Genomic DNA, 27,662 nt, shown 5'->3' on the forward strand with positions numbered 1-27,662 from the left:
AAATATTTGGATCTTAGAAGAAGGCACATCGGTTCGAATAGACTTCATTTCCTTTTTTTTTTTTTAATTTTAATATATTGATTTTAAAGAACACTGTGTTTAAAAATTCGATTCCGTTATCATTTACGAGACCTAAACCAACGGCAATATTGCAATCGCTGTTTAAATCTGGAGTCTGAAGCTCTTTGACTAATCGTACGCGATACGGATACAATGTCAATTTTTAGCGGCTTTCTGAACACTCCAATATGACAAACCAACTTACGTGGAAAGTTTTCGTAAACTTTTCCGTGGAGAATTGAGCAATCTTTTTTTCACATTCTCTAAAATGTCAAACGTCTGTCAAGCGAGTTGGTCGACCACTACGTTTTCTGTTGCAAACACTACCTGTCTCTCGAAATCGGTTTTCTAGCCTAAAATTGACAATTTTTCTGGCGGAGGAACACCAACAAATTTAGATTGAAATGATTCTTTTACACTCGAGTACGATTTCGTAACAAAATATTGTTCAAGAGTGAAAACTCGTTCTATAGTAAAAAACATTCTGTTCGTAACACGACCGGAAACGGCACAAAAATTTACACACTCAAAGAGAATCAACTCACACTGCCGTATCTATACCGGATGAGTAGTGCTACCAACTTCACGTCGCAAAACAAAATTTCCCTTTCTTAGAAAACAAATTACCAGACATTAACAATTTGGTAACAGGACTAAAAACTCACTCTGTAGTATAACATCGAACGATTCCGATAATCACTGTTATTCTTCTTGCGCCGTGTATGACATCATTCTGTACAAGAATTCGCCTACAACTGTCCGTCACCCGGGAGCACGACTCCTAATCGTCAGTAACACATAGGACAGCGTTTAATAAAAATTAAGTAAGGGCTTTCGTTACCTTTTGTAATATTAAAAACTGAAATTTTAGTATGGCAACGTCGGCTTTATTTCTCACGCGTTGAAAGAAATTAAATACCGTATCCACTTTTCAAACTTCAAAATTTAATTAAGAAGTAACGATTTTTGTATGTATTTGTAATACTTGGACGTTATAATCATCGTTAATAACTTACTTTTTTTCAATTTAAAATTAGAAATGTAATTTTAATTAGATTTTTATCAACAAATTTCTACACTAGACGCAAGGATATTTTACGACTCCTGCCCTAAATGTACATTAAAGTAAAATTTTTCCAAACCGCTATTCAACCATGATGCTAAAAAAAAAAAAGGTTGTATTTTCATTATTGTTCAGGGGCTATACTGAAAGTACAGGAGTACTCTATGCTAGCTACTACGATGCAATGTATATAGTAAATCAACAGAGTTCGACTGTTAGAAGTAACTAGCCCGCATTTATAAATTTCTACATTCTTAAATTACTGTGTTAGTATTAATTAAAAAGGAAAATAACGTACAGTTTACGTTTAAGACTGTGTTTCTTAGCCTGTGGGACGAGCTCCCCTAGGGAGGTGTGATAACAATAAATGGGGAGCGCGAGCATATCTAAAAAAAAATAATAATTTACTGAAAGGAAAGCAAAACAAAATACATTCTCACATAATAAAATACACACACTGATATAATGCAATTATAAATAGGATTGTATCCGTACTGCACAATGTATTTAATAATTATCAATACTAAATTAAAAACAAATTTAAAAATTATTAGCGAGTCTCTTGGGCCTGTCTTCCAGAGCAAAGTTTATCGAAGGAAGGTTTAATATTAGAAATAGACTCTCTGAGTTCTTTTTCTACATTTAGCCGAGATCTACATTTTATCTTCAAAGCAGCCCACACAGCAGAAAATCCGGTTTCGCAAAGATTGGATGTTCAAAATGATAATGAGTTTTCATTGCAGAAAACTCATCATCCACCCCTGCCCAAACTTCAAAGAGATTTATTACTAAATTGTCTTTTAATTTCGCAACTTGCCATTAAGTCTATAAAGATTTCTTCTTCGGCAGTTGAGAACCTTTCCGGGGGATTTTGAAATGGATCTCTAACCCACTTGTAACTTGCTAATAAGCTGTCGTCAGCAAGAAAATACTTTTTAAAATTCTTTGCCTGCATGGCTAAATGATTTTCAATGGTTACAACAAAAACGACTTTCACATGCTGTTCTTCAGCCTTGTAAGTTTCTAGGTTTTTTGCTTTAAATTTCTGTTCCATAATTCCAATTTACTACAGAAAGCATTAACCTTACCACTCGTATCCATCATGTGTGCTCCTTTGAGTAGAATATTCAAGGTACTTAAATTTCTCAAATATGTCTACCATGTCGATTAATTCCATAGCATAAAACCATCTCGAAACTCCTTGGTTTCCGGTCGGTTTTCCTCTTCTAGAAAAATGGCGATTTCATCTTTTAATTCATGAACACGTTGCAAACATTTTCCACGTGGTAACCATCTTACCTCGCAATAAAATAGTAACGCGGAATGTGCTCCACCAATACCTTTAAAAGGTGCAGAAAAGATTCTTGATTTTAGGGGGTCTCATTCTTATATAATTTACTACGGTTACAACCGTCGTTAGCACAATATTCAGATCAGGACTAATTTCTTTGGAAGCTAGAGGTCCTCTGTGTCTGGACACAGAGTGGAGATTTTTGTTTTACAAGTGCTTGCGTACTTTGGAATATTCTAGACACTGAACAAGCACCATCGACGCAATTTTTCCACTCTATGTTTGCCTCGTTTATAAAATCATTTAAGAAAGCAAATAATGCGGCGAGTGCTGCTGTTTTGAGTTCTACTGGTTAGCAGAAAAGTAGTTCTTCTATTGCTGATATACGATCACAAAATCTAACATAGGCAATTAAATGACAGCAACTTTATTACTATCTGTTGCCTCAGGTAAAACTGCCAAAAATCAGTTCTCATTATTTCAAGTATCCTTTGTGTAACATGAGGAATGAAGAAAACAAATTTTACTCCATTCCGATAGTCGGTTCAGTAGTAGTCAACGTTAAAACGAAATAAATATACATATATCTTTCATTTTAACCTTATATATTTCAATTTTCAACTACGGTTCTGGTTCTCCAGAATAATAAAATAATTTCGCATACAACAAATAATTTATAGAATAACCTATAAATACCGCAAAACGTGTCCATTATCGAAGATAAATTTTTACACTGTAAACTCATATGAAACTCGTAATTAAGAAAATAATAGAAAAACCAACACGAGATGTAGCTGTAACAGATCTAATTACTCGATTTATTTTAATTTTAAAAAATCGTAATTACTCATATTATCATCTTTACCATATCCCTTTTATTTTATCGTTTAATTAAAAGCCAGAATTAATAAACTTATTAAAAAAAAAAACAAGAAAAAAATTCACTTTTGTGCAAAGAAACCGTTTCATGATACACTATGTACGAATATAAGAATATTTTGGCTATTTGCGCATGAAAATAAATTTTAACAAGTTATAAACGTCGTAAACTGCTTTCCCTAAAACGATGTATAAAAAAAGACATTCTCTAACAATATCTTCTTACCGCAGAAAACTACTGTTACGAATTTAACGGTTATACGTTAAATATATGTTATTTGTGCGCAGCGGTTGTACGAAGCAAGGTATAAACAGATCACGAAGGCAATCTGGCACGAGCAAAAAGAGTTTTCATAAGGAAAACAATTCTGAGATTATCAATACGGATCTAGGATTAGACGAATATTCTTAATTAAAAAATATTGTACGGAGAGTAGCGCTTCAGGGTAGCGAACCGTGGACGCGACAGAGAAGATACAAAAGTCTCAAAAAATGTAGTCCTGCTGAAAATTAGTCGACTCAATAAATTTACCATAATTTTTTTAAAAAATGAAGTTGAAATCTGATGTTATTTAACATTTTAAAATAGCAGTTATTTTAAGGACGCCATTTCGGAAAAAATCTTTTTTTTTGTGTAATTGAAGGACACATACAAAATATGAATTCAAAATTTGGATCGAATATTTTATTTAGATTGAATGTTTAGGAAAAATAGACGTAACCGGTAAGACGGAAAACTTAACTTTCACATTTGCGTTCTCTGAATATCCTTTCCTTCGCTGTGATATGTAGAATTACCTTCCAGAGTTCAGCACAACCTTACGTAAACACCCTTCATACACAATATGCAAGTAATCTATATTTATTTTAGGATTTAATAATCCAACAAGTTTGGATGATTCATCTATTGACCTACAACAATACGTTTCCTTGGTCGTACGAAAAAAAGTCGAGGAAATAAAATATTTTTTATTTGAATAGAGTAGAAAACTTAACTAGATTAAAATGCCAAACTTAATGAACATAATATAATAAACATAAATTAAAATACAAGAAAACCGCCATCCTAATTAACCAGGCGTGATAAACTGAACTTTGAAGATAAATTAATCGAAGATGGGGATACTGGGCGATGATAATACACCACACAAGTCTGAATTTACTTCACTTCAGGTAAAACAACTAAACCGAACTAAAATAAACAGCAAGCAGCAAGTTGTTACATTTAAGTTTCAAACATTCCTTAATGAGAAGAAGTAACAAGTTTCAGAATTTAATCACCGTTCACCGATGAGATGACGGGGTACGGCGAGCGAGAGAGCGAGCGTCTTGTACTCGCAGTATACGCGGCGTACACAAACTTAGACGCTTAGTTGTACGCATTAATTGCAACTATACCGTAAGACGACTCGACCCACGTTACCAGCCATCCGGCGAACGATTCGGTTCAATTATAACCGAACCGACCGCCGCCATCTGGGATGTTCCGTTAAACTGAAAACGGTCCCGCGTGCATACGAATCTGATATTAATGTTATCGATTTATTTTTATTCTGAACGCCGGGTTAACCATTCACTACTGATAACAAGATTTCATATTATTATTCGTAATTACTGAAATTCAAAGGTAATAGTTTCTACGACTAAGTGTAAGTCGTAGCTGCAAATCTATCACGCTTAACAAAAAAAAAATTAATTAAAAAAATTTACTGTAGTTGGGTGAAGAGTACGTAGATCTTCATACTAGTACTGAACGTAAGTAACAAACAGCTCTACATACATACAGGGTGTCCCATATAAAACGCAACCCATCAATCACTCATCCATGAAATTTCAAAAGTCAAGCTTACTCCCCTACTCGTTACTGAAATGGACTCGTCCAACATCTGGAACATCGCGCCGACGCAGTAGAACACTACAGATAGTAACAACAATGCAATCATAACGTTCAGCTAGAGACAAGAATGTGTTTTCGCTAGACGAACGTGTTTTCATTGTTGTGTCGTACTTCAGTACGAAATCAGCGGTTGCAGTGCAAGATTTGTTTCGCTAAAAGTACCCAGATAAAACAGCTCCTAACAGAACATCAGTATTAGGGTTAGTTGCAAAATTTAGAGAGACTGTTCTGTTAATAACAAGGAACACAAAAGATCTGCGCCAGTGTTGAATACAGATACAGTCACTGAAATCAAAGACCGATTACTCGCCTCGCCAAATAAATCGATCAGATGTTTGTCTGCTGAAATTAATTTGTCTACATCAACCGTTCATCGGGCAAACAATTACAATTACGACCGTATCGCATTCAAACGGTTCATCAATTTCTTGAGCCCGACAAAGAAGAACGGCTACAATATTGTCAACGGTTCCGTCAATTTCTACGTGAGGGAATTAATGTTATGGATTCGTTATTTTTCACAGATGAAGCACGGTTTCATTTGGATGGCTACGTAAACAGCCAAAACAGTAGAATTTGGAGTGCTGAAAATCCCCACGTTTATCACGAAAAACAATTACACCCGCAGAAGTTGGGCGTGTGGTGCGCGATATCGCGGAAGAAAATAATCGGTCCTATATTTTTCGAGTACACCATTAATGCAGAACGATATCAGGATATTTTATTTCAGTTCATTGCACTCTTGAAAGAGGAAGACAGACACACTGCTGGCTAAAACATGACGGTGTGACATCGCACTACGCAGCTTCAACTTCTGATTTTGTTGAGGAATTCTTTGGTAATCGTGTTATCGGCCGAGGTTTGTGGCCACCAAGATCTCCAGATTTGACTGCGGCGGATTTTTTTCTATGGGGTTACCTCAAAGAAAAAGCCTACAGCGACAAACTACGAACACTTGAAAGTCAATATTGAACAAGCTGTATTAAATATCCAGCCACAAACTTTGAAAAAAGTTGCAAAAAACGCTGTAAAAAGAATTGAAGCTTGTATTCAAGAAGATGGCGGCCACTTCCAACATTTACTCTAAATGTAAGGTAATGGATGGTAATAATAAAAATTACATTTACATTTACACATGCCTTTTTATTATTTCAATACCTACCAACCAATATAAGGTTGGGTTGCGTTTTATATGGGACACTCTGTATAAAGTGAAAAGTAATGTCTAGTATAGTGCGAAATTGTCGATCCTAATTGATTTTGGAAGGAGCGAAAATTAATCTTAGCGTATTAGCAACAACGTGAACACTGTATCCGAGGACACTGAACTTATTTAGTCGGATACCGACTGATAACCGTTGAGAAAATACTTCCTCTATATACCGATTATTTGTATCTATATGTAAGTATAAATTATTTTTTCATAAACAAGATCTCCGAAGGAAAAACGATAAAAATAAGTTTGTCAAAAGGCAACGTACGATTTAGTGTTTGTAGTGTGCTGAGAAACGCTAAAACGTAGCAGTGGAGACTGAAAACGGTCGGTAACATCGACTTCAAGATGAAAATTTACCCACCACTGGATCACGCCACTAATTTTCGCCTAAAAAATAAATCTGTTGCAATTATGAAACATACATTTTTTAATGAAAGATCGTCACACATATATATATATCGACCCATCAAAAAACAATTTTAACATTTTATAAAATCTAAAAACAGCGTTTGACCGTAACACGAATAAAAAAAAAAATCTGATTTGGATACCACATGACTTCCTTGTACACCTATTAAATTACATATACACATTTTTTTGCTGAACCTTATTTAAACTTATTTCGTTTGAAAGTGAGATACGCTCCTCCAACTTTTTAATAAAGTGGAGAGTTACACAACTGCTGAAACAGGAGAACGTGTACACAAATTAAGATCAGAAGAATTATATCAAACCAAAGAGCGATTAAATGATTGGCAACGAAAAACAAATAAATGAAATAATGACCAACTTCGACTTTGGGAGAATACTGTCCGACAATATCACAGGAGTAATGGACTAAAAGATAAGAACTTTTTGTAATTTATTAATTATCGAGCATGTATGCCCATTTTATATGCTGTTCTTACGAGGGTCTATTTTTCAGTCACTCTCTAATTAACTTTAATAAATATAAAATTAAACAGAAATTAAACTAGAAAATCCAAAAATAATACGATACTAAATTATAATTTTCAATTTAATATATTAATAACAAATGTATAACATATGTAATAATGCCTATTAAATTACGTATTCACATTTTTAAAAGTAATTTTATTTCACTAATAACTTCTGATTTTTTTCATTTTTTATTGTTATTACTGAATAATTATTTATTGTAAAAATGTTTTTACAATCACGGGTTGATAAATCAATATATTTAAATTAAAAAAAGGGGGGGAAATGAAGTCCGATTCGAAACGATGTGCTTCCCCCTTAAAAGATCCAAATATTTCATTAATTAAAATCTCATTTGATTATAACTCTGTGACCAATAAAAATACATACCAATTTTAATACATCGTTGAAAAGCTCTTGAGAGCTTATCACTGCAGTTAGGATAAAGTTCAAATCCAAATTTTTTGGACTTTGGAGACTTTTGGTTCAGTCGATTGCAATCAAAAGGGGAAGTGCATAACTGCATTTTACAACAGTCCTAAATCCAAAATTTCAACATCCTACTAATCGTTTTTGAGTTGTGCGAGATACATACGTACTTACGTACGCACATACATACTTACGTACAGACGTCACGCCTAAACTAGTCGAAATGGATATTTTTTTGAAATCTGAAAACCGAAATTTTTCGCGATAACAATACTTCCTTTACTTCGTACAAGGAAGTAAAGAAAACTTTAATAAAAAGTCATTGTAAATGAGAAATTTCCTTTTTAGTCATATATATGACTAAAATATACACTTTGTGTATATATATATATACACAATAAAATTTCTTTTTTTTTTTATAATTTTTTTTTTTTTTAATTGTAAGTATTTAAACTGACAAGTAAGGTTTTACTTACTTGTTAGTTGTTTTAATCTTTAGAAAGCAAAAAAACATATTTACATACAGTTTTATTCTACAGAGTGATATTTAAGCATGGAAACAGCTGCTTTATACTGGATATCAGAGAGGTATTTGGAGGCAAATAGAAGTCGGGTTCTACGTAGTTAAAATATCTGCATTATGGTGAGTTTTTAATCTTTGTCCGCCACCTTGAATCAAACTTAATTTTTTTAAATAGGAAGGTGGACATATTACACGTAATTTCGATTTAAAATTTTACAAGAACAATGGTGAAACCCGTTTTTTCTGCCTTTCATCTTCAACTTGAGTTTCGGGAACAGATAATAGTCTACTGGAGCCAAGTCGGGTAAACAGGGCGGGCGTGGTAAGACGGTCATTTAATTTTCGGCGTAATAACGTATTAAAACTCTTGCCATGAGTGCCGGGTCGTTGTCGTGCAAGAGAGTCCAACCACCCGGATCCCGGTACTTGGAACGGATTCGATGAATGCGATACATCACAGGCGTTTCATTACTTCCAAATAGAATTTAGAATTCAACCCATCGGCTTGGTGAACGCGCCTTCACAAACTGGCTGATTTGGAAGTCCAGAGTTTCAGCGTTCAAGGCCTAGTAAAGGCAGTTATTTTTATACTGACTTGAATACTAGATCGTGGATACCGGTGCATTTTGGTGGTTGGGTTTTAATTAATCACACATCTCAGAAATGGTCGACCTGAAACTGTAAAAGACTACACTTCACTTACACTCATACATCATCCTCATCGTCAGGAAGTAATAACTGACGGTATAGCCCGGAGGCTAAACAAGAAAAAGGAAGAATTTAGAATTCACAGTTTAACCAGTTAGGACAAATTCATGATGAATCAGGCCCTTGAGTCGAATGCAATCAACATGGTTTTCACTTGATTTTTGCTGCCTGACTTTCACCTGTCTTTGTGCTCCAGGACTCAACTAAGCAGCGGATTGACGCTTCGTTTGCGGATCATACATGAAAAGCACCGGCTTTCATCACCAGTTACAATTAATTGCAAAAAATTTTCGGTCACTATTGCCAGTTTCAACGAAGTCTTGAGCGCAAGAAATACGCACCCAATTTAGTTCTTTGGTCAAGAAGTGTGGAAAGAAACGAAAGCACATCTTTCGGCGGTTCATTTTTTCTGTTAGAATTGTACGTACCGCGCCTTTACCGATGTTTAGTTCTTCTGCTATGGCCTGAAGGGTAAGATGAGGTTGTTCGAGCAGGATCGCATGCACATTGGCAATATTTTCCTCGTAAATAGCTGTTGAAGGCCTGACGCTTCGTTTGTCATCAACGACTCTCTACCGTCTTTAAACCGCTTCCACCACGTGTATGTTGAAGGACGAGATGCGGCTTCATCACCGAATGCTTGCTGTATCACAGAATAAGTTTCAATGAAAGATTTTTGAAGTCGAACACAAAATTTTAACGCGCTTCTTTGTTCCATGTCGCGAGCTCGCACAAGGTCACATGAATACAACGTTTGCGGCCGAATATAAATCGAGACTGGAGTGACGAAGTGATGAAATTTTGTACAGACACTCGTCAAATATCGTATTACATATTTCCTTGGTTGTCCGAGAGATTCCACTACTTCAACTACAGAAAATTAGTTCGGGAACGTTTTAGATCTACTGTGTCTTTATGAAAGACATTGTGTTCGCTCAACTATACTCTCTACAGCTAACAGAATTTGTAGTACTGAATCGACGTATTTAGGTGGACCGAATGTCGCATTACGTCATAGTATAATCGGTTCAGAGAAACAGCCGACAGGAAATTACGTCATTCCTCAAATCGCAAGGCAAGACTTGAAATCGAATAGTTTTTATTTTTGAAGATGAGTATACCCTTTACAGTGATATCATAATGAAATGTAACGGATTAATGCATATTTTAACAGTATTTTGTTATATTTTAATAATATCTTTGCAAAAGGTGTGATTTGTATACAAAAAAAAGTCTTCAGTGCCTGGTCGAATTGTACGTAAAAAAAAATGTTATTTTTCGAATAACAGAAATATATTATTCCAATTTAGTTAGCTTGCGACGCCGCGCACTGCTGGTAACGTAGCCAAAACATTAAGGCACTTCGTTAATTGCCGGATCAGATACCGTAAAACTGATTTTAAAAAGCTCTCCCTACATAGTAGTGGTGATAAAAAGTTTATTTAACTGTTATCCAATTTTTTTGTTTGATTGTTTTGTGATGCATCGTCATGGCTGATGTCAATAGACACAAGTATTAAAGATAAATAAAAAGGGAAATACAATACCGAAACCGTTCTGGTTAAATCCCATGGTGAAAGTTAAACATATCTTAGAAGGTGTATGTTAAATACTTCCTGTTGTTTTCTTTTCTACTTTAGTTTCGTATAAATAGATATTTCGTCAAAGAATTTATAAAATCCATCCATTTTTTTATATAAAAATAATTCAAATAATTCGCCGTTTATAATTCAAGAACAATCCAAAAAAAAATTTCATTAACGAAACCGAATCGCATTTAATATTTTTCTCTGTAGTTTAAAATATAAATATATATATATATATATATATATATATATATATATATATATATATATATATATATATATATATATATAATTCTAACAATATTTTTTTTCTTCTTACCTTCTTAGAAGACAGTTATTAGTAATCTACGAGTAGTAAGTATACTAAAAACTTAAATTATAAAAATTTGACTACTTAGTTATATGTTGTATGTACCATCTGAAGCTGAAGAATTGCAAACAATCTTTAAATAAAGCTTACTTTTATCCCGTAAAGGGTAAACGTAAAAATATAATTTTTAATGAAAACCACTAATTAAATTAAAGAAAAAAACATCCTAATAAAACCATGGCGTAGCAACAAATTCACTGTAATTCTACGTTTTGTGCGAATTATGTCATTAAAGTCAACCTAGTTTGATAGTTAATTGTACATCATTTTTTCATTAACATTTGTACTCAATCGCTTTCAATCTTAAATCAACTTTCTTAATTTTACAGAAATTGATATACTTCACTAAGATTCTAAAAAAAACCTTCGGAAGAAATCCGGGTAAACAATTTCGATAGATGTCGGATACTTCGACGTACACTTGCACACACAAATCTGAGGGTGGCAAAGTTTTTCCTTAGTAAAATCGGGTATGATGTATTTTAGTGTCGGGAGACAAAACAGTTCGTTGCATTGTATATTTTACGCAGTTCATAAAAAATCGTTGATCAGGATAAATAAAATCGTAGTTTTCGAACAACGATTTCAGTACTCGGCCATTTTAACAAAAAACGGAATCGATATACGTCTTTTAAAATAAATAAATTAAAACCCTGATATACTCGTTTTAAAAGGCCGCCTGATATAATTTACGTATAAAATAACATTAATATATAATGATAAATGGTAAACAATAAAAGTATTACAAGACGGGAAGATGTGAATAAATATTTCCCGCCAGTGCGGTAGATGTACCGTGATACTCGCATGACATTTTTTTCAAGCGAGTAACCACAAAAAAATTGCAATTGTTATCGCAATTTTACGGGGAATATTCTAAAACAGTAGTTGTAGCTACTTTTATTACATAAGCGTTACTATTAGTTTCCTTTCTCCAACAGTTAAGAGAGAAACTATTTAAAAAAGATACATATATATAAATATCACTCAAACCCCTGAAGGCACTCAAAAACAATATACAATTTCTTCAGTTTTTATAAAATAAAATTCAGTACTAAAAAGTAATTTAATAAGTTAACAGTAACTAAAGTCTAAAGTAACATCCAGATATAGGATATCGGCAAAGATATGCAGCTATTTAGTACGGGCTAAGATTACCTCTTTCAGCAGCTAATAATCGAAAAGCTTAAGTAAAATTAAGTTAAGTAAAATGTATGAGGAGAAAGGCGTAGATAAAAGCCGAGATATATGAACATCGGGTAGACCGACAAAAATAGATTTTTATATTGCGCTTACGGTTATTTCTTATGGACATCAGCAACCGATCGTTTCTCGAAGCCGCATCACGATTCGATGAGCACTGGGAAAGTATAAAAATGTAACGAACATTCCAGTATTAAATTCAAGCATGTGTGTACGGATTGTACATACTTTGTCTGTGGCACTTTGACTGCAAAACGGCATCATAAATGTCCATAAATATAGTGATCAGGAGGAAAGGGAAATAATTTGGAACTGACTCTAAAGCGTGAAATAAGGATCAAGGTTCATACAAGCGTATGTACGAAAACGCTTTGTTATCGAATTACGGCTAACGAAAAATTTCGCCCGGATTGCAGTTCCTCGTGAAATAAGATCTAACTGAAATTTTTAAGACTTACAAAAGTGTAAACTTGATGGTTTGTTGTGTTTATTGGCCCGAAAAATTGAATAAAATAGTTTCAGAGCAGTATATCCCATAGTTTTCACGATATCCAACGTCAAACCGAAAAATTCGTTGACGAAAAACATGTTTTTTTAAGTTTTAAGGACAATACCTTTGTTAAATGATTAATAAATGCGTAAGTAAATTTTATATCAAAACTAGTAGATAATTTAATTCCGAGAAAATTCGTGTAATTTATTACAACGATTTCCTATTTCGACCCCTGAACAATTAAAATATTTTAAATTTATTTTTAAAAACTCATCGTGGTTTATACTGTAATAATTTACAATAAATATTCGAAAATTCCACTACAGAGTTCTAAACTCGTTTACTTACATTTTCTGTCTAATAATATCTTCGCGTTCCTTGACGAAGGAAGCAACAATGAGAATGCGAACGAACAGTATGTCTACCTTCTTGTGCACCTCATATTTTATTCATATCCCTAACAGTAATCTAAGGGAATAAGATCCGATAATCTAGGTGGCCAATTTACCGGCCCTCCACATCTAATCAATTTACCAATAGATTTAATTTTTCATCTAAGTAATTGCCTTACTTCATTGTGAAATGTATAGGTGTTTCAACCGGTTGATAGTACATTTCAATTTGTTTCGCCAATGAGAAATTTCGAAGCACTGTAAGAAATTCATCGTTTAAAAATTCCAGATAATTTTCCCCGTGGCATGTTTTCTGGTATGAAAGGATATATTAATCGGTTGTCAAATATACCACACCAAAAGTTCACCGAAAATCGTTGCTGGAAATTTGATTCAATTACAGAATGTGGGTTTTCTTCGGATCACCGATGTAAATTCGGTGTGTTTACACAATTATGGGTAAAAGTAGCTTTATATGAACGGAATAAGCGGTAATTTGGTAAATCCATTGACAAGAGGGTGCAGGCGTCTGATACGACTACCAAGCTGGAGGTGTTGACCTTTCTCAACATAAGGACGCAGTTCGTGAACGTGTAATATTCTCCACACTGAACTTTGTGGAATGCGAGTCACTTAGAAATTTTTCACAGGGTTGTTGTAGAACTAAGGTGTACACCTGAAAAATGTTTTACCTACCTTTCAACATTTACTGGTTGACATACAGATGAAACATGAGCACTGGAATGTGTACGGTTATCACGAAGAATATTAGAAATTTGATTATAGAAATTTACAAAATCTGTACTAAAAGCAGCTGTTTTGAATTTTTACAAATTCAAAACATTTACTCACTTTAAGGACATCACTTGCACTTCAAGCACGGGTTTTTATTTTCCTGTTAAATTTTGGTTTTAATAATAAAAATTGATTTTTTTTTTTCTAGTTGTTCATAAACTTTATTATATCAATTTTCTTAGAATTAAATTCTCTACGTGTTTTGATAATAATATTTACTCATTTAACAAAGTTATTAAACTTCAAACCTAAACAAATGTGTTTTTCGTTACCAAACATTTGTTTTACGTTGGATATCATGAAGACTACAGGAGGAAATATAGTTTTGGGATCTGATTTATTCGATTATTCAGGTCAAATACATACGACACCATCAAGTTTACTCCTTAAAAATTTCAGTATGACCTCATTTCACCAGGGGAACTGAAATGCAGGCAAACGTTTTTTTTGCTAGCCCTAACTCGATAACAAAGTGTTTTCGGACATATATTTGTATGAACCTTTTCTTGATTCAATTTCTAATATGAGTTCCCAAATTATTTACCTTTTTTCTGAACCACCCGTATATAAAATGTACAGGCTGATCGGTTTCCCGGAAGGCTGATAACACGGATCAAGAAATCGTAATAAAAATTAAAAAAAAAAATTGCAAGGAAATTGTATAAATTTAATTTTACCTTTTGTCACTGACAAATTTTACAGATATTCATTCACAGTGCAAAATGAAAGAAGCCTATATTTGAAATTCAACACATTTTTTGGAAGGTCGCGAATATATTATTATTCTTTAATTTTCACGGTTTTGACTTTTTTTTCTAAAATGGACCTTGGGCGTACAGATACAAATATAAGTTTTACCAAAAGCAGAAATTTGATTTTTTTAACCCATAAGTTTACTCTTAAATGAATGAATACGAAAAATCATTCTCGTCGAAAAATATTAATTACACCGACAAAATTGTAACTGTAATTATATTGACCATAAGTTGATTTCAATAGTGTTAACTACTGTCTTGAAATATGATCATTCTTCAATATTCGTTCATACGTATTCAACAGCAAGACAGATACGGATCGAGATAATTGCACATATTAACAGTTTAGCAAAAACCTTCTCGCTTTAATTTTGTGTAGAACTCGAAGATAAAATGAAAACAAATGCATATTAGCATTTATTTATAGATATAGCATTATTTAAGTGTTAGTTGTTTTAATTGTAGTTGTAAGACGGTATGTTTTTTTTATTTTTATAACCGTTCCGTTCTACCTATTTGTTGTGTTTTTTTTTTATGGAAAACGTTTCACATACAACGCGAAGATTAAACTCAAGGTTATTTAACGCGCTGAACAGATTGAAATTCGTGCCGCCGGTAAGAATTCTAGGTAAACGAAGCGAATTTGCGTCGGTGGCGCAGTAGGAAACAGAAATTATTTGCGTGTAAACAAACGAAGAAATCTTTTTCGGGACCAAAACACGGAAAATATCCGGAAATCCGTGCTGCTGTTTTGCCCTATTTCAAGGAACTCCACACAAAAGGTCTTTCAGTGACAAGAGATGGACTGATATTAAAGGCCAGAGAAATTTACAGGAATAATGGTAGTCAATTTAAAGCTAGCCGTGGATGAAGTGAAAAATTCATGAAAGGCAATGTCTGTCATTGCGTCGCAGAACCTCCATTTGCCAAAGTTACCATCAGATTATGAGCATAAATTAGTGCAATATTAACATTACGTAATCGATCTAGGATTAAAAAAACACTACTTTCTCTGTCAAATCGGTAATGATGATGAAATTGCTGTGTTCTTTGATATGCCACCAAATTACGCCGTAAGTGAGAAGGAACAAAAACAAGTAACGGTAAAAACACCTGTATATTAGAAAATAAGAGTAACTGCTGTTTAAGTAAAAAAAAGAGTAACTGTTTAAGTGCTACTGCCAGCAGAAATAAATTATCGCCGTATGTAATTCTTATAAGGAAAACTGTGCCAAAAAAAGGTTCTGCGATGGTGTAAATATTCGAGCACAACAGAACGCCTGGATGACAAACGATATATTGCAAGATTGTTTAAGATGTTTATGGGAACGCAAACCAGGTGAACTTCTAAAACGAAACAATATGTTAGTGTTGGATGCTTTTCATAGTCATTTGTCACAACATTACAACAAAACTGACAAACGTAAAATCTAATTTAGTTGTAATTCCTGGAGATATGTGACAAGTCAATTATAACCACTGAATGTCGGGGTTAATAAATATTTTAAAGATCGTATTCGTGCAGAATACAATCAGTGGTTGACTGAGAACGATCATCCCCTTACACCGAGCGGCAAAATTAAACCAACGTCAGCAGCGACAATTGTAAAATGGATTGCTTGGAATGATTTTCCATCAGAAATAGTTAAAAAGATATACTTGAATTGCTGCTTGTCGAATTCATTGGATCATTCTGATGACAATGTTCTTTGGAATCACAGTGACGCAAATGAATCATACTCAAATAAAACTGACGACGACGACAACATAGAAAGCTAACAAGACAAACTGCTTAGTTACGAAAAATTACAGTGATTAGTGATAAAATACCGTACTTAAAGCTAAATACGTACGTAGCTAACATTACGAGGTGCAACCCAAAAGTTCCGGGAATTTAAATTTCGCGCGCAAACCATCGCTGGTACGACCTGCTGCCGCTAGATGTAGCTTACAATACTCTTGGTGAATCAGTGTTCCAACAGCTGTGACGATGAGAGGCTGCATTTTTGACTTTCGTGCGGTTGTGTAACGTTGTTTTACTGCTTCGGCGAAGTTATAAACGGCAGATTTTAAAGAGCAAAGAACCTGCATCAAATTTTGCTTCATGCTTAAAAAAACTGGTGCAGAAACCCATCGCAAGCTTGTGGACGCATTTGATGACAATGCTATGAGTGAAAGTAAAACTTTTTTGTGGTACAAACGATTCAAAGATGGACGAACGACAGTCGATGACGATGAGCGTTCAGGAAGACCATTAACAAGCGCAACACCGGAAAACATCGCGAAAGTGCGAGAGGCTATTGTTGCAGATCGTAGACAAACAATCCATGATGTTTCTGCAATCGTACAAATGTCATATGGGTCCGTGCAACGCATCTTGTCGGACAATTTGAACATGAGACGCATTGCTGCAAAATTCGTACCGAGACTGTTGAACAGCGACTAGAAACAAAATCGCGTAACTGTCTGTAGTAAATTGAAAAATTCAGCAAAAATTCATTCTCCAACATCATAACCGGTGATGAAACATTGGTGTACGGGTATGACCCTAAAAGTAAGCAGCAGTCGTCGCAGTGGAAGTCGCCAAGTTCACCGCGGCCAAAAAAAGCACGCCAAGTTTGCAGCAACGTGAAGTCCATGATGATTGTTTTTTTCGACATCAAAGGCATTATCCATAAGGAATTTGTTCCTCTTGGTCAAACTGTCAATGGGATGTTCTATTGTGAAGTTTTGAAGCGGTTACGTGAAAGCATTAGGCGCAAACATTCAGTTCTGTGGGGTAACAACAGCTGGGTTCTGCACCATGATAACGCGCCCGCGCATACATCGCTAGCCGTTCGGAATGTCTTAGCTTCCAAAAAGACGGTAGCGATTCCCCACCCACCCTATTCGCCTGACTTTGCCCCGTGCGACTTTTTCTCTTTCCGAAAATAAAATTTCAATTGAAGGCCGTCGTTTTAACACAATTGAGGAGATTCAGGAAGAAACGCAGAACGTGATTCGAACACTTAACACCTGCAGACTTCCAGGGATGCATGGAATCATGGGAAAAACGCTGGGATCACTGTATCAATGCCCAAGGAGATTACTTTGAAGGAGACAGTGGAAATTATAAGTTATGGTAAGCTATTTTATTTTTATGGTAAAAGTTCCCGAACTTTTGGGTAGCACCTCGTACATTTGAGGTACTATAATACAAAATATAGTGTTTTCATTATGTAAAAAATATAGTGCTTTCAATTTTGGTGTTTTATGGATATTTGGATTATTCAATAAATTGTTGTAAGTAGTTGCCATTTAAATTAACCTTTTATATTCATTTTTCAAAATGTAATGAAATATGACGAACTTAATGAAAAATACTGATTGATATACACTAAATACTTATATGACCGTAATTTGTAATAAATTATACAGAGTATTTTAATATTTCTATTTGATATTTTTATTTTCTCCCGAAATAGAAAAAAAATTATTTTTTCCAGAAATCTACTAAATTTAGGGTGCGTCTAAAATTCGAAAAACAACGGTATTTTTTCAAATCGATCAGCTATCTGTTGCAACATGTCTACTTTCAAAAAGGCATATTTTCTCATTAAGCCTTACTCGTGCAATATTTTGACGAATATTTGGATGTAGTTATCCGGATAAATTTGTCTAAAACCATTCGGATCGGACCAGCGACTCTTAATGAAATACACGAACGTTCTAACTTACACAAGTGACTCAAAAAGCACATTGTCGCAATTAGAATCATAAAATTCATGTAAAAATTTAATTTCACCCTATTTGTAATTCAAAAGTAAAAAAAAAACATGCGATATTAACATTTTTTTGGAACTAATTGAGGTGCAAAATTTAGTGTTCAATATGTTTCATGACCGTTAACACAAACGCTGCAACATTAAGATTCGAAGGGAATATTTTTTGCTTATAGAAGGAAATATATATATTTTTTGAATGCTGGAATAAAAAGATAGATAACACAAATTGAACAAGGAAGTTTGCGCACGAATGCGTTTATCACAAACGAAATAGCGGTTGACCGAACTTAAAACATTTCCTTTGATTAATTCCTTATCACGAAGAACGCCGGTCATGTTGACATTTCACTTCCAGTACGGATCAAAACGTATCTACTCCCGATACCGAACAACCCGCAAAAAGTAAATCGACAAAGACAAAGAGCGATAAGCATTTGTTTCGTTCTACACTCTTGCCGAAAGAATCACAGGAAACCTTTAGTTTGTTTCACATTCATTCAGTTAGTGTACAATAGCAGCAAACCGCAAACCGTATAATGGAGCTAATTTATAAAACAGTAGTATTTAAGCAATTACAGACCGATTTAAAACACGCATCGCATTAAAAAAGAAAACAAAAATAGGATGACTATACATTAATTAAACAAGTCGGTTTTTATTTTAATCACGAAGAGCAAAGTTCAATTTGACCACAAGGAAATAGCATGTCAGAATAAAAATTCACAAGCAATTTATGAGAGTACGACATACACAACAGCGTAGTGTAGTATAGCGATTACCCGTCCGTGAACGCCACACGATATCACGATGGAGGGGAGAGTAGCGGCCGTACATAGCCTACATTTATTAATAGGGCAACAAAAGACTGGAGATTAATAGGCTATCTCTCAAAATTATAAAACTTTAATTACTAACTTTATCCGGTAAACTTCATCAACTTTAAACTACCATATAAAACTGATTAATTAAACTTTTTTATTTTTTATTTGGAGAATCCATCCTTCTATTTAAATAATCCATTGTAAAGATAATGAATAATCATTAAAATTACAGATAGTCAACGAAAAGATAATCTAACTGCGAAAACAAACCGTGTATTACAATTAACTTTCATTAAATTAAGTCGACGTATATAACCGCACAATGAATATTTTACAATTATTGACGAAAAAGAAGGAAGAAGAACCACATGATTTTCAATAGCAGAAATTACTAACTTCGAAATAGTTAACAAGCGCTTTATAAATATTATATTACTGTTCGCATCGATATATACATACGTTATTCGCATTAAATCTCTGTAATAGTTAAACGAAAACATAACTCTTATCGTAACAAGAAAACTCATGGGTGATCATTTATTCAGCTAATTACTTAATTTTGAAAGTGAATTTCTCCTTTCAAAACTGAAGAAAAGTAACATTTTATTATTATACCTTTACAAACAAGCAGAACATAATCAATAAATTATAGTTGCTACAGTGGAAAGCTGCTGATGACAAACACATTTTATAATTCGACTTATAAAAACGAAGTTACTGTCTTTACCGTTTTTTTTTGTTTTTTTTAAATTTAGAAGTCTTGTATGATTATTGTAGCTAGTTGCCTCCAACTGAAATAATATTAGGTGAAAATAACCGGTAAACTTTTGACCCAAAAACTCGTGCATTAGAGTCAAAGACAATGAGAGCAGTAATAAAGGTATGAATAATAAGACAGATCAAATTGTTGGAAGCGTTTTACACGCATGTATAGTCGTGTCGCATATAAAAAGGTGTGGTTGAGTAATGAATTGCAAGAACTATGTTTTTTAAAATTAAGAAATAAATTTCTCCTACATAGTTGAAAGCGTTTTCACAAAAAAAAACTTAAATTTTTTCTTTATATCATCTGTCACCGTCTTACTTATGACTGTGACATGTAAAGCATTCGAAGTAAAGAGGGGACACAAGTCAGAATCGCTTCCAACGACAGTAATATTCTTCAGTTTAATGTTCTCGGTCCCTGTACTTGAAGGGCTGACAGCGATATCCAACCGTGTACGGTTCTAAATATAAATATATTTGTGTGTATGAATTGTTCAGTGAAGGGGAGGAAATTAGTTCATCTCTCACTTTCCTTTGTAATACTGGCGCAAGGGATGTTTGTTATACTTCAGAATATTTATGCAGTTTTCTGGATTGACTTTCTCATCGGTCAGGTCATTTGTAAACATTACCGTTATATGACGTCTGACGAGCATACATCGTGAAGCATATGTTATTACGCTCCAAAGATTGGGTAGGACAAGTTAAATACCTTACAAAAAAGACAGAATATACAGAAGTCTTAAATACGTTAAAAATTTAAAAAATTAGGAATTTTAACGGGCAATAAATATTTTCTTTAAAAAATTCGTTTGACATTTAGGATGAAATTAATTTCCAGGAAATCAAATAATACGTGAAAACTGCTACGTAATTTACGAAGATTTTATCATTTACGACGGACGATCAGAAAGTAAGTTTCACCCCTTCTATGAAAAACACATAATTATGACAATTTTTTTTTTTTTAATTGAACAGAAATTACGTATTTTTATCTATTTTTCGTCATAATAACCGAGTTTTTCTAAACACTTTTCATATTTTGTGAAAAGTTTTTAAATTCCACTCTCATAAAAATATCGTCCAATTTCCTTCAATAATTTAAGAACCACTTTCTTACAATCATTATCATTAACGAAACGCTCCACTCCCAGGTTTCACTTGAGAGGACCAAACAGGTGGTAGTTGCAGGGAGCTAGGTCGGCGCTGTAAGGCGGATGACCACACTTACCACTTGAATTTTGCAGTAACTCCTTTGTCAAATGAGACTGAATGAGGAGTAGTGTTGTCGGGAAGAAAAACGACCCCATCGCTCACAATTTTCGGGGTCTTCGATCTTTTTTATTGAACGCAATTTTTTTAATCTCACAGTAAGATTCGGCATTGATTGTTGCTCCTCGGGGTATAAATTCACTGTAAACAACTCCTTTAGATTCGAAAAAGACTGTCAGCGAAACCTTTCGATTATGTGGGGATATTTTCACTTTTTTTGGCTGTGGAGAATTTTATGTCTCTATTCATGTGATGCTCGTTTAGTCTCAGAAATGTAATGAAGCACCCAGCTCTCATCCTCTGTGATGATTTTTTTCAAAAAGTGTGGACCAATCCCGGAATAAAGTTGAAGAAAAGAAAGAGCAGATGCAAAACATTGATGTTTTTGGTTGTCGGTCAACAGATGTAACACCATCGTGCACACATCTTACGGTAATCAAGCTGATCGTGAACAATCGCAAACACACTACCATAACTGATGTTAAGTTCACTTGCAATCTCTCTAATTCTAATGAGCCGGTTACTCAAGATCATTTCATTCATGCGTTCTGCGTTACCCGTCGTGTTTGCAGTTGAAGGACGCCCAGCACGCAGATCGTCAGTCACATTTGTTCCTCAGTTTCTGAAAGTTTGGCACCATTTTGTGATCATCAGGCGTGATATTGCACTCTCACCGTATACCTCAACAATTTGGCGATGAATTTCACAATTGTAATATCTTGCCCACAAAAATCGGACAACAAAACGCATTTCTATGCTGAACGAAACCTCTTGAGTACACGCCATATTGACAACGATACTTCACGTAGTGAATATCATACAGAACTGCTGCTTTATGATCAAGAACACGTCATGGGTGTAACTTACCTTTACATCCACCTCTCGTAATTTGAAAAGAAAAGGTAGACAATAGACGGCACACATAGAAGGATTCAAAAATAAATTCTTATCATCAAGCGGATGGCAAAATAGCCTTATATTCGACAATGAATGAAAAACGAAATGAGACAGAGCAGAACTATAATAAAAAATCGTAAAAAATTGACAAACCTGTAAACAAAAATCCGATTTTTCTTGTAGTGCAAGAAATGTAACTGGGACATGTAAAAACTGAAATTAAAGATTAGATTCTTTTCACCTAACCCAAAATAAGACGGCACCTTTTCCTGTATATTTACAAAAACCCGGGTACCGCTTGATCTTCTGGAATCAAAATTGCAGAAAATGGATTTTGTTGACAAAACTGATTTCAACGGCTTTACTGAAGATCCCTTGATAAAGTAAACTGCTGAAAAGAACCAACACAAAATGACAAAATACAGCAAAATAACCTTAGGTCAGAATAGAGGGTTCACAGGAAGTACAGACAAAAATTGTGTATTATCTTCAGTGTAGAAGAAAAGTATAAACATTTTAAAAACAGATATCATCTCACTGTATCTACATTAACAAAAATTAGCAGTCTTCAGAACTTCCGACGCAATCACGTATAACAGACAATCCACAAGGGTGTGATGATGCACAGTTAGTTGGCAATCGCAGCGAATACAAACGGGTGTATCGGTCTGCATCATGAGATATCCAAGAGTAAGCCTAGTGTGCCCTGTACGCAAACGGGTAATAATAACCTCCTTTCTACGGTTATTCTTGCACGAGGAACTGCAGGGTGATACAGTATTCTTAACAGGACGAAGTTTATTGTTGATGGAAGCAACAAAACTAAGACAAAAGACTATGCTCAAGACAAAATTGAAGCTGTCGAAAGAGGGACGTAGAAAGTCGTAACGCAATATTGCCAGAAACCGTTACAAAATTAAATTACAAGAAAAGAATGATTTAAAAAAAAAAGTTCTTCACAGAGATTTAGGTAATGGAAAACTCACTTCATCAATAACGCGTGTAAAATTTTAAATGACTAAAAATAATTTTGTAAAAATGTTCTATAATAACAACATTAAACCTTTATCCCTCCCTTAAAATTTGCTTAAGGGAATATAAATCTGATCGATTTAATATTTACGTTATCTATCTTTATCTTTCTAGCAATAAATCTTTATATTATCCAACCCTATTAAAAGGGTTTGTATTTAGTCGTAATGTTCAATCTAAGCTACGGTTTAAGGGATTTAGTTGTTTGTAAGCTAACTTTTTATTAGCACTTCGATTGGGATTTTCTAAAACAACCTTCGTATTTTTTATTTTACTCAATGCACACCGTTAGAAATACTCGCTTTATATTTTGTAAGTAGTTTATTAATGATAGATACAGTCGAAATGTCCATCCAGTTTTAGATTTAAAGATTTTTTTCAAAACAATTTCTGATCCTTCTTTTGTTTTCTAGATTATTTTTGTGTAATAAGTAAGGGCTGTAATATATAATTAGGGATTTAAGAACAGGTTAGCCCACATTACGGAATTAAACCGAGCAGATCCTTTTTTTTTAACACGGTAAGAATTGGTCAAAGACGATTTTGAACACAAGAGCACGCACACTGTGTAGAAAAATTTCTTTTGGGCCCAACTCCGATGCGACCAAAATAAAAAGACAAGATTTAAAAAAAAAAATTAATAAGCTTCCAAAAACCTTTCAAGAGTTAAATCTAAAATTAATCTTTCTATTGGAAAAAAATCTAATACGGCTACTGTATTTAAGATATAAATGATTGGTTTTAAATAAAGAACTTGATGGCTAAAATAGATAATAATAATATTAAGTGCGCAAAATCGATTTTACGCACTTCTAAGTTTCTTCCATCTTTTGACAAAATAGTTATCACTCAAAGCATTCTCGCTTTATTCTAAGGTAATCGAATAATATTAACTAAAGCGCAAAATGATTGCAAGGTAAACGTTGTTGTTGATATGTCAAAAGCGTGATTTCGCATTATCGAATTCATACACGTTAAAATTTTTTGTAACGTGTATGAACTTTTACACGTTAACTCTTTTTGTGCTATTTCTACTAGACGAAGTAAAAAAACCCTATTCATATTACCTTATTTCTTTTTTAAGATTTATTCCTGAAAAAATTAATCGAGGGTAAATTATTCTTAACGTGGGTAAAAAAAAAGTATAGTACAGTAAGGCATAGTGGACAATCAACTAATGGTACAGAAAACGCAATGCGAAGTGGGCAGTTGTAATCATGAGTTTGGTTAACCAGTTTCTTCCGACCAAGTTCCATAGAAAAATTTATATTTAAGAGAAACGGATTGAACTTTTCTTATTTTTTCTCTATATCATTAATTACTTGTGCAATTAAGAAACCAATTTACATCCGGTCCGATGCCATTAATTTTTTTTATAAAAAATAATTCAAATTAGGTTTTTTATTATCTTACAGCTTCGCATTTTACGTACACCTTAACTAGCGCTTAACAGGGTACACATTCATTAACAGAAAGTAATAATAAAAATTACAAAAACAAACTTGGCTCCTTGGAAATCAATCGAACACTTAAATACCTAATTAAATCAATCAATTTAATTATTTTTTTAAGTTTATTTAAATATTTATAACCTCTGATGAAGAGAACTCTTCGAAAACGTAAACATGAATGTAACAGGCAAAAAAGTACCGACAAATAGAAAATAAAAAATTATCAAATCTTCTAATTTTACGTAAACTTTTGGGGGGAAGGAAGCAAATCAGATGAAACCCAGATAAAATTGACAGATACATGATAGTCAACATAAATATTTTAACTAACAAAAAGAGCGGGAAGTGAAGAACTCGTTAAACATTCGCGATTAAATTTAATTCTAAAATAAAGTACGGATATAAGTTTACCTTTTCGTGTATCTCCGATGTAGACTGAGCATCACAAAAGGCGACGGTAGCTACATCCTTAAGTATAGGCATCTCGATCGAACAATCACGTCCATCAAGAAGGGCGACGAGGGGTCGTGTCTGCATCGGGCCGTTGGCGATCGGCCCGCGCAGGTTGTCCATTCGCGGTCTTTTCGTGATCATCTTCCGCTTGTCCATTGTCACAGCACTGCACTAACGGCACTCAGCACACGCCCGCACCTCACACACTCTGACACCACATCCCGGCCACCCTTGTGACACCGCCCCTCCTATTAATGCCGTCGTCGTCGTTAACGATCACCTGTAAAAATAATTAACAAAATTTAAGAATAAAATTCAAACAACGATAAATAAATCAAAACGTCACATTTTCTTTAAAACTGACAAAAGTCAACATGATTTTTGTCCCACAAGTAATCACACCATTCGGTGTACTCAATGTAGTTTTTTATCCTGTTTTCAAATATGTATTCGAAATTTCTCAATCACCTACACTTTTTATATTTTTATTTTTTTAAATATTTTAAAACGTTTTTCCGTCCATCAGTTAACTGTCAAGTAAAAGCTCCTAGATCATTGTAAATATGATGGAACCAAATGAGTTAACTCAAAGAGTTGCGTTGCTACTGTTGTTAAAAGTTCAGACGTGTACCTGTAGACGTGTACAAACGTGATCTAGTGTAGCACATATTCATCAAAACGATGCCAGTTGTGAGATAGTGGTGAACTAGTAAATACGTAATGCGAGTGCTTTGCGTGTCTGAATTATTGTGTATTACATATTTACAACTTTTTTAATTAATCGTTAGTTACAAAAAGAATTTGTTTAAATCATCCTAAAACTTTTTGTTATGTATGTGGTGAAGTGACGCTCAAGTCCCAAGGGCGAAACCTTATTCCATTAGTAAAAAATGTTATGAACTTTAATTTGGGTGTAAAGTCGGGGACCAAACAAGGGCCTGGGCTCCACATATCTGTTGTTTATCCTGTTCTAGGCTTCTCACTGCACGGGAAAATGGCACACGCTACATGCCATTTCCTATCACTACGATTTGGAGGGAACCAAAAGATCACTCTTCTGACTGTTATTTCTGCTAAACAAACATTAAAGGGATCACATCAAGACCAAAGCATTAAGTGGTGTACTCTAACTTGCAATATGCAATGAGATCAGTTCCACACTGCGAAGTATTGCTCATACCAAAGCTCCAGAACTTGTGACATTAGATGAAGAGAGCTCAGAGTCTGATGGAAGTAAGGAGGAAAAAGTTACAGATTCTGGTGAAACAACTTTTGAACAAAGCATTCTACTATCTCAGCCTCATCTACTGATTCAAGAAAACTGCATTTTCCGTTCCCAGCCAGACCGGTCGAAACTTTCTTCAGTTCAAGAGCCGATAGCAAGCATGAAGTGATTAGTTTCATTTGTATCATTATTTATGCTTTGTAAATTGTTTAAAAAACTAAACTTAATACTTAACATTTAAATTAAAATAAAATTATGATTATATAAAACACTGAAGATATTTTGACATAATTATGATAGGTAATGAACTGAAATTTAAATTATTTTTAAGTTCAACCGAGATTATGTAAATAACTTAAGTAATTATACACGTGTCGTCTTAAACATAACCTGTTCTATTTGTTACTTTATAGGATTTATTAATTTCACTTGATTTTTAGAATTTGCCGTAGGGGAAGTTTCGAGATCTAAGGTGTACACGCCGTGATAATCTATGTCCGAGATCATTCATGGGAAGAATGAATGAAAAAGATGGCCTGAATCATCACAGAGAAAAATTGAAGGAAACATGGTAAACGTTTGAGGATACGTTTCGGTAGTGGCGGTATAAAAATAAGTACTGTACCATTCATCAAAACCGTTTGAAGACTACCGCCGTCTATTTTCATAATATTACAAAAGGCATTTTTACTTGATCTGGATTTTATACGTATACCATTCTCAATGAGGATTATCGCTATTTAATATGTAGTACTACCGAACAGGCCTATAACGGCCAACTGACTTCACAGCGTGAATTATTTGCTGAGTGATGATATTTTTACTCGGTTACATTAAAAACAGAGCTTAGGAAAAATATTTTTGCATTTTACAAACTGTATGTACTTAACCGATTTCATAAACATAATCATAGCTATATAGTCGGAAGTTGTTACAGGATACGATCGGCGAGAAGAATGACCGTCGTCACTTCGTTAAATGCGTGTGACAAAACTTTAGCAAAGTTTTATTGTCAGGCAAACCCTTCCAGACTTCATGTAACTAACTTTACGGGGAAAAGTTAGGAGATTGTTGGCGGGGAATTGTGGGCATGTGTGTTAGTAGTAGTTTTAGTAGAATCGATTGGGAGGGTTGAACTATTACAGAGTAAATTGAACATCATTAACGGAAGGGACCGGCTGTAGAGTACGAATACAACACAACCGTAATGCTGAAATGTGGTTATGTATTGTCAAAATTGTTTCACCGAATAAAACAAAAGCCACTGTTAGCGTACTGCCATCTTGTTTAACTTTGTCCGCTGCTGTAATTCATCGTCTATTTTCAACCTAACAGGAAAGCGACGAAGGAAGTACCCGTTCGCTTACACAGAGACCGGAGGCT

At 34.1% G+C, this 27,662-nt stretch overlaps 1 protein-coding gene across 10 annotated transcripts in view; it reads right to left on the reverse strand.

Moving 5' to 3' along the window:
- The window catches only part of CtBP (C-terminal binding protein), a 284,561-nt gene that overhangs the window by 97,496 nt on the left and 159,403 nt on the right, over nucleotides 1-27,662 (reverse strand). For all 10 annotated transcript variants that reach the window (XM_075367884.1, XM_075367866.1, XM_075367872.1 and 7 more), the window contains one exon: nucleotides 25,013-25,334. In XM_075367884.1, coding sequence (XP_075223999.1) covers nucleotides 25,013-25,210 — 198 coding nt within the window. In that variant the 5' untranslated portion in view covers nucleotides 25,211-25,334. The remainder of the gene's footprint in view (nucleotides 1-25,012; nucleotides 25,335-27,662) is intronic.

Source organism: Lycorma delicatula, chromosome 1 (genome assembly GCF_047948215.1).
Source record: "Lycorma delicatula isolate Av1 chromosome 1, ASM4794821v1, whole genome shotgun sequence".
Taxonomy (NCBI): Eukaryota; Metazoa; Arthropoda; class Insecta; order Hemiptera; family Fulgoridae; genus Lycorma; species Lycorma delicatula.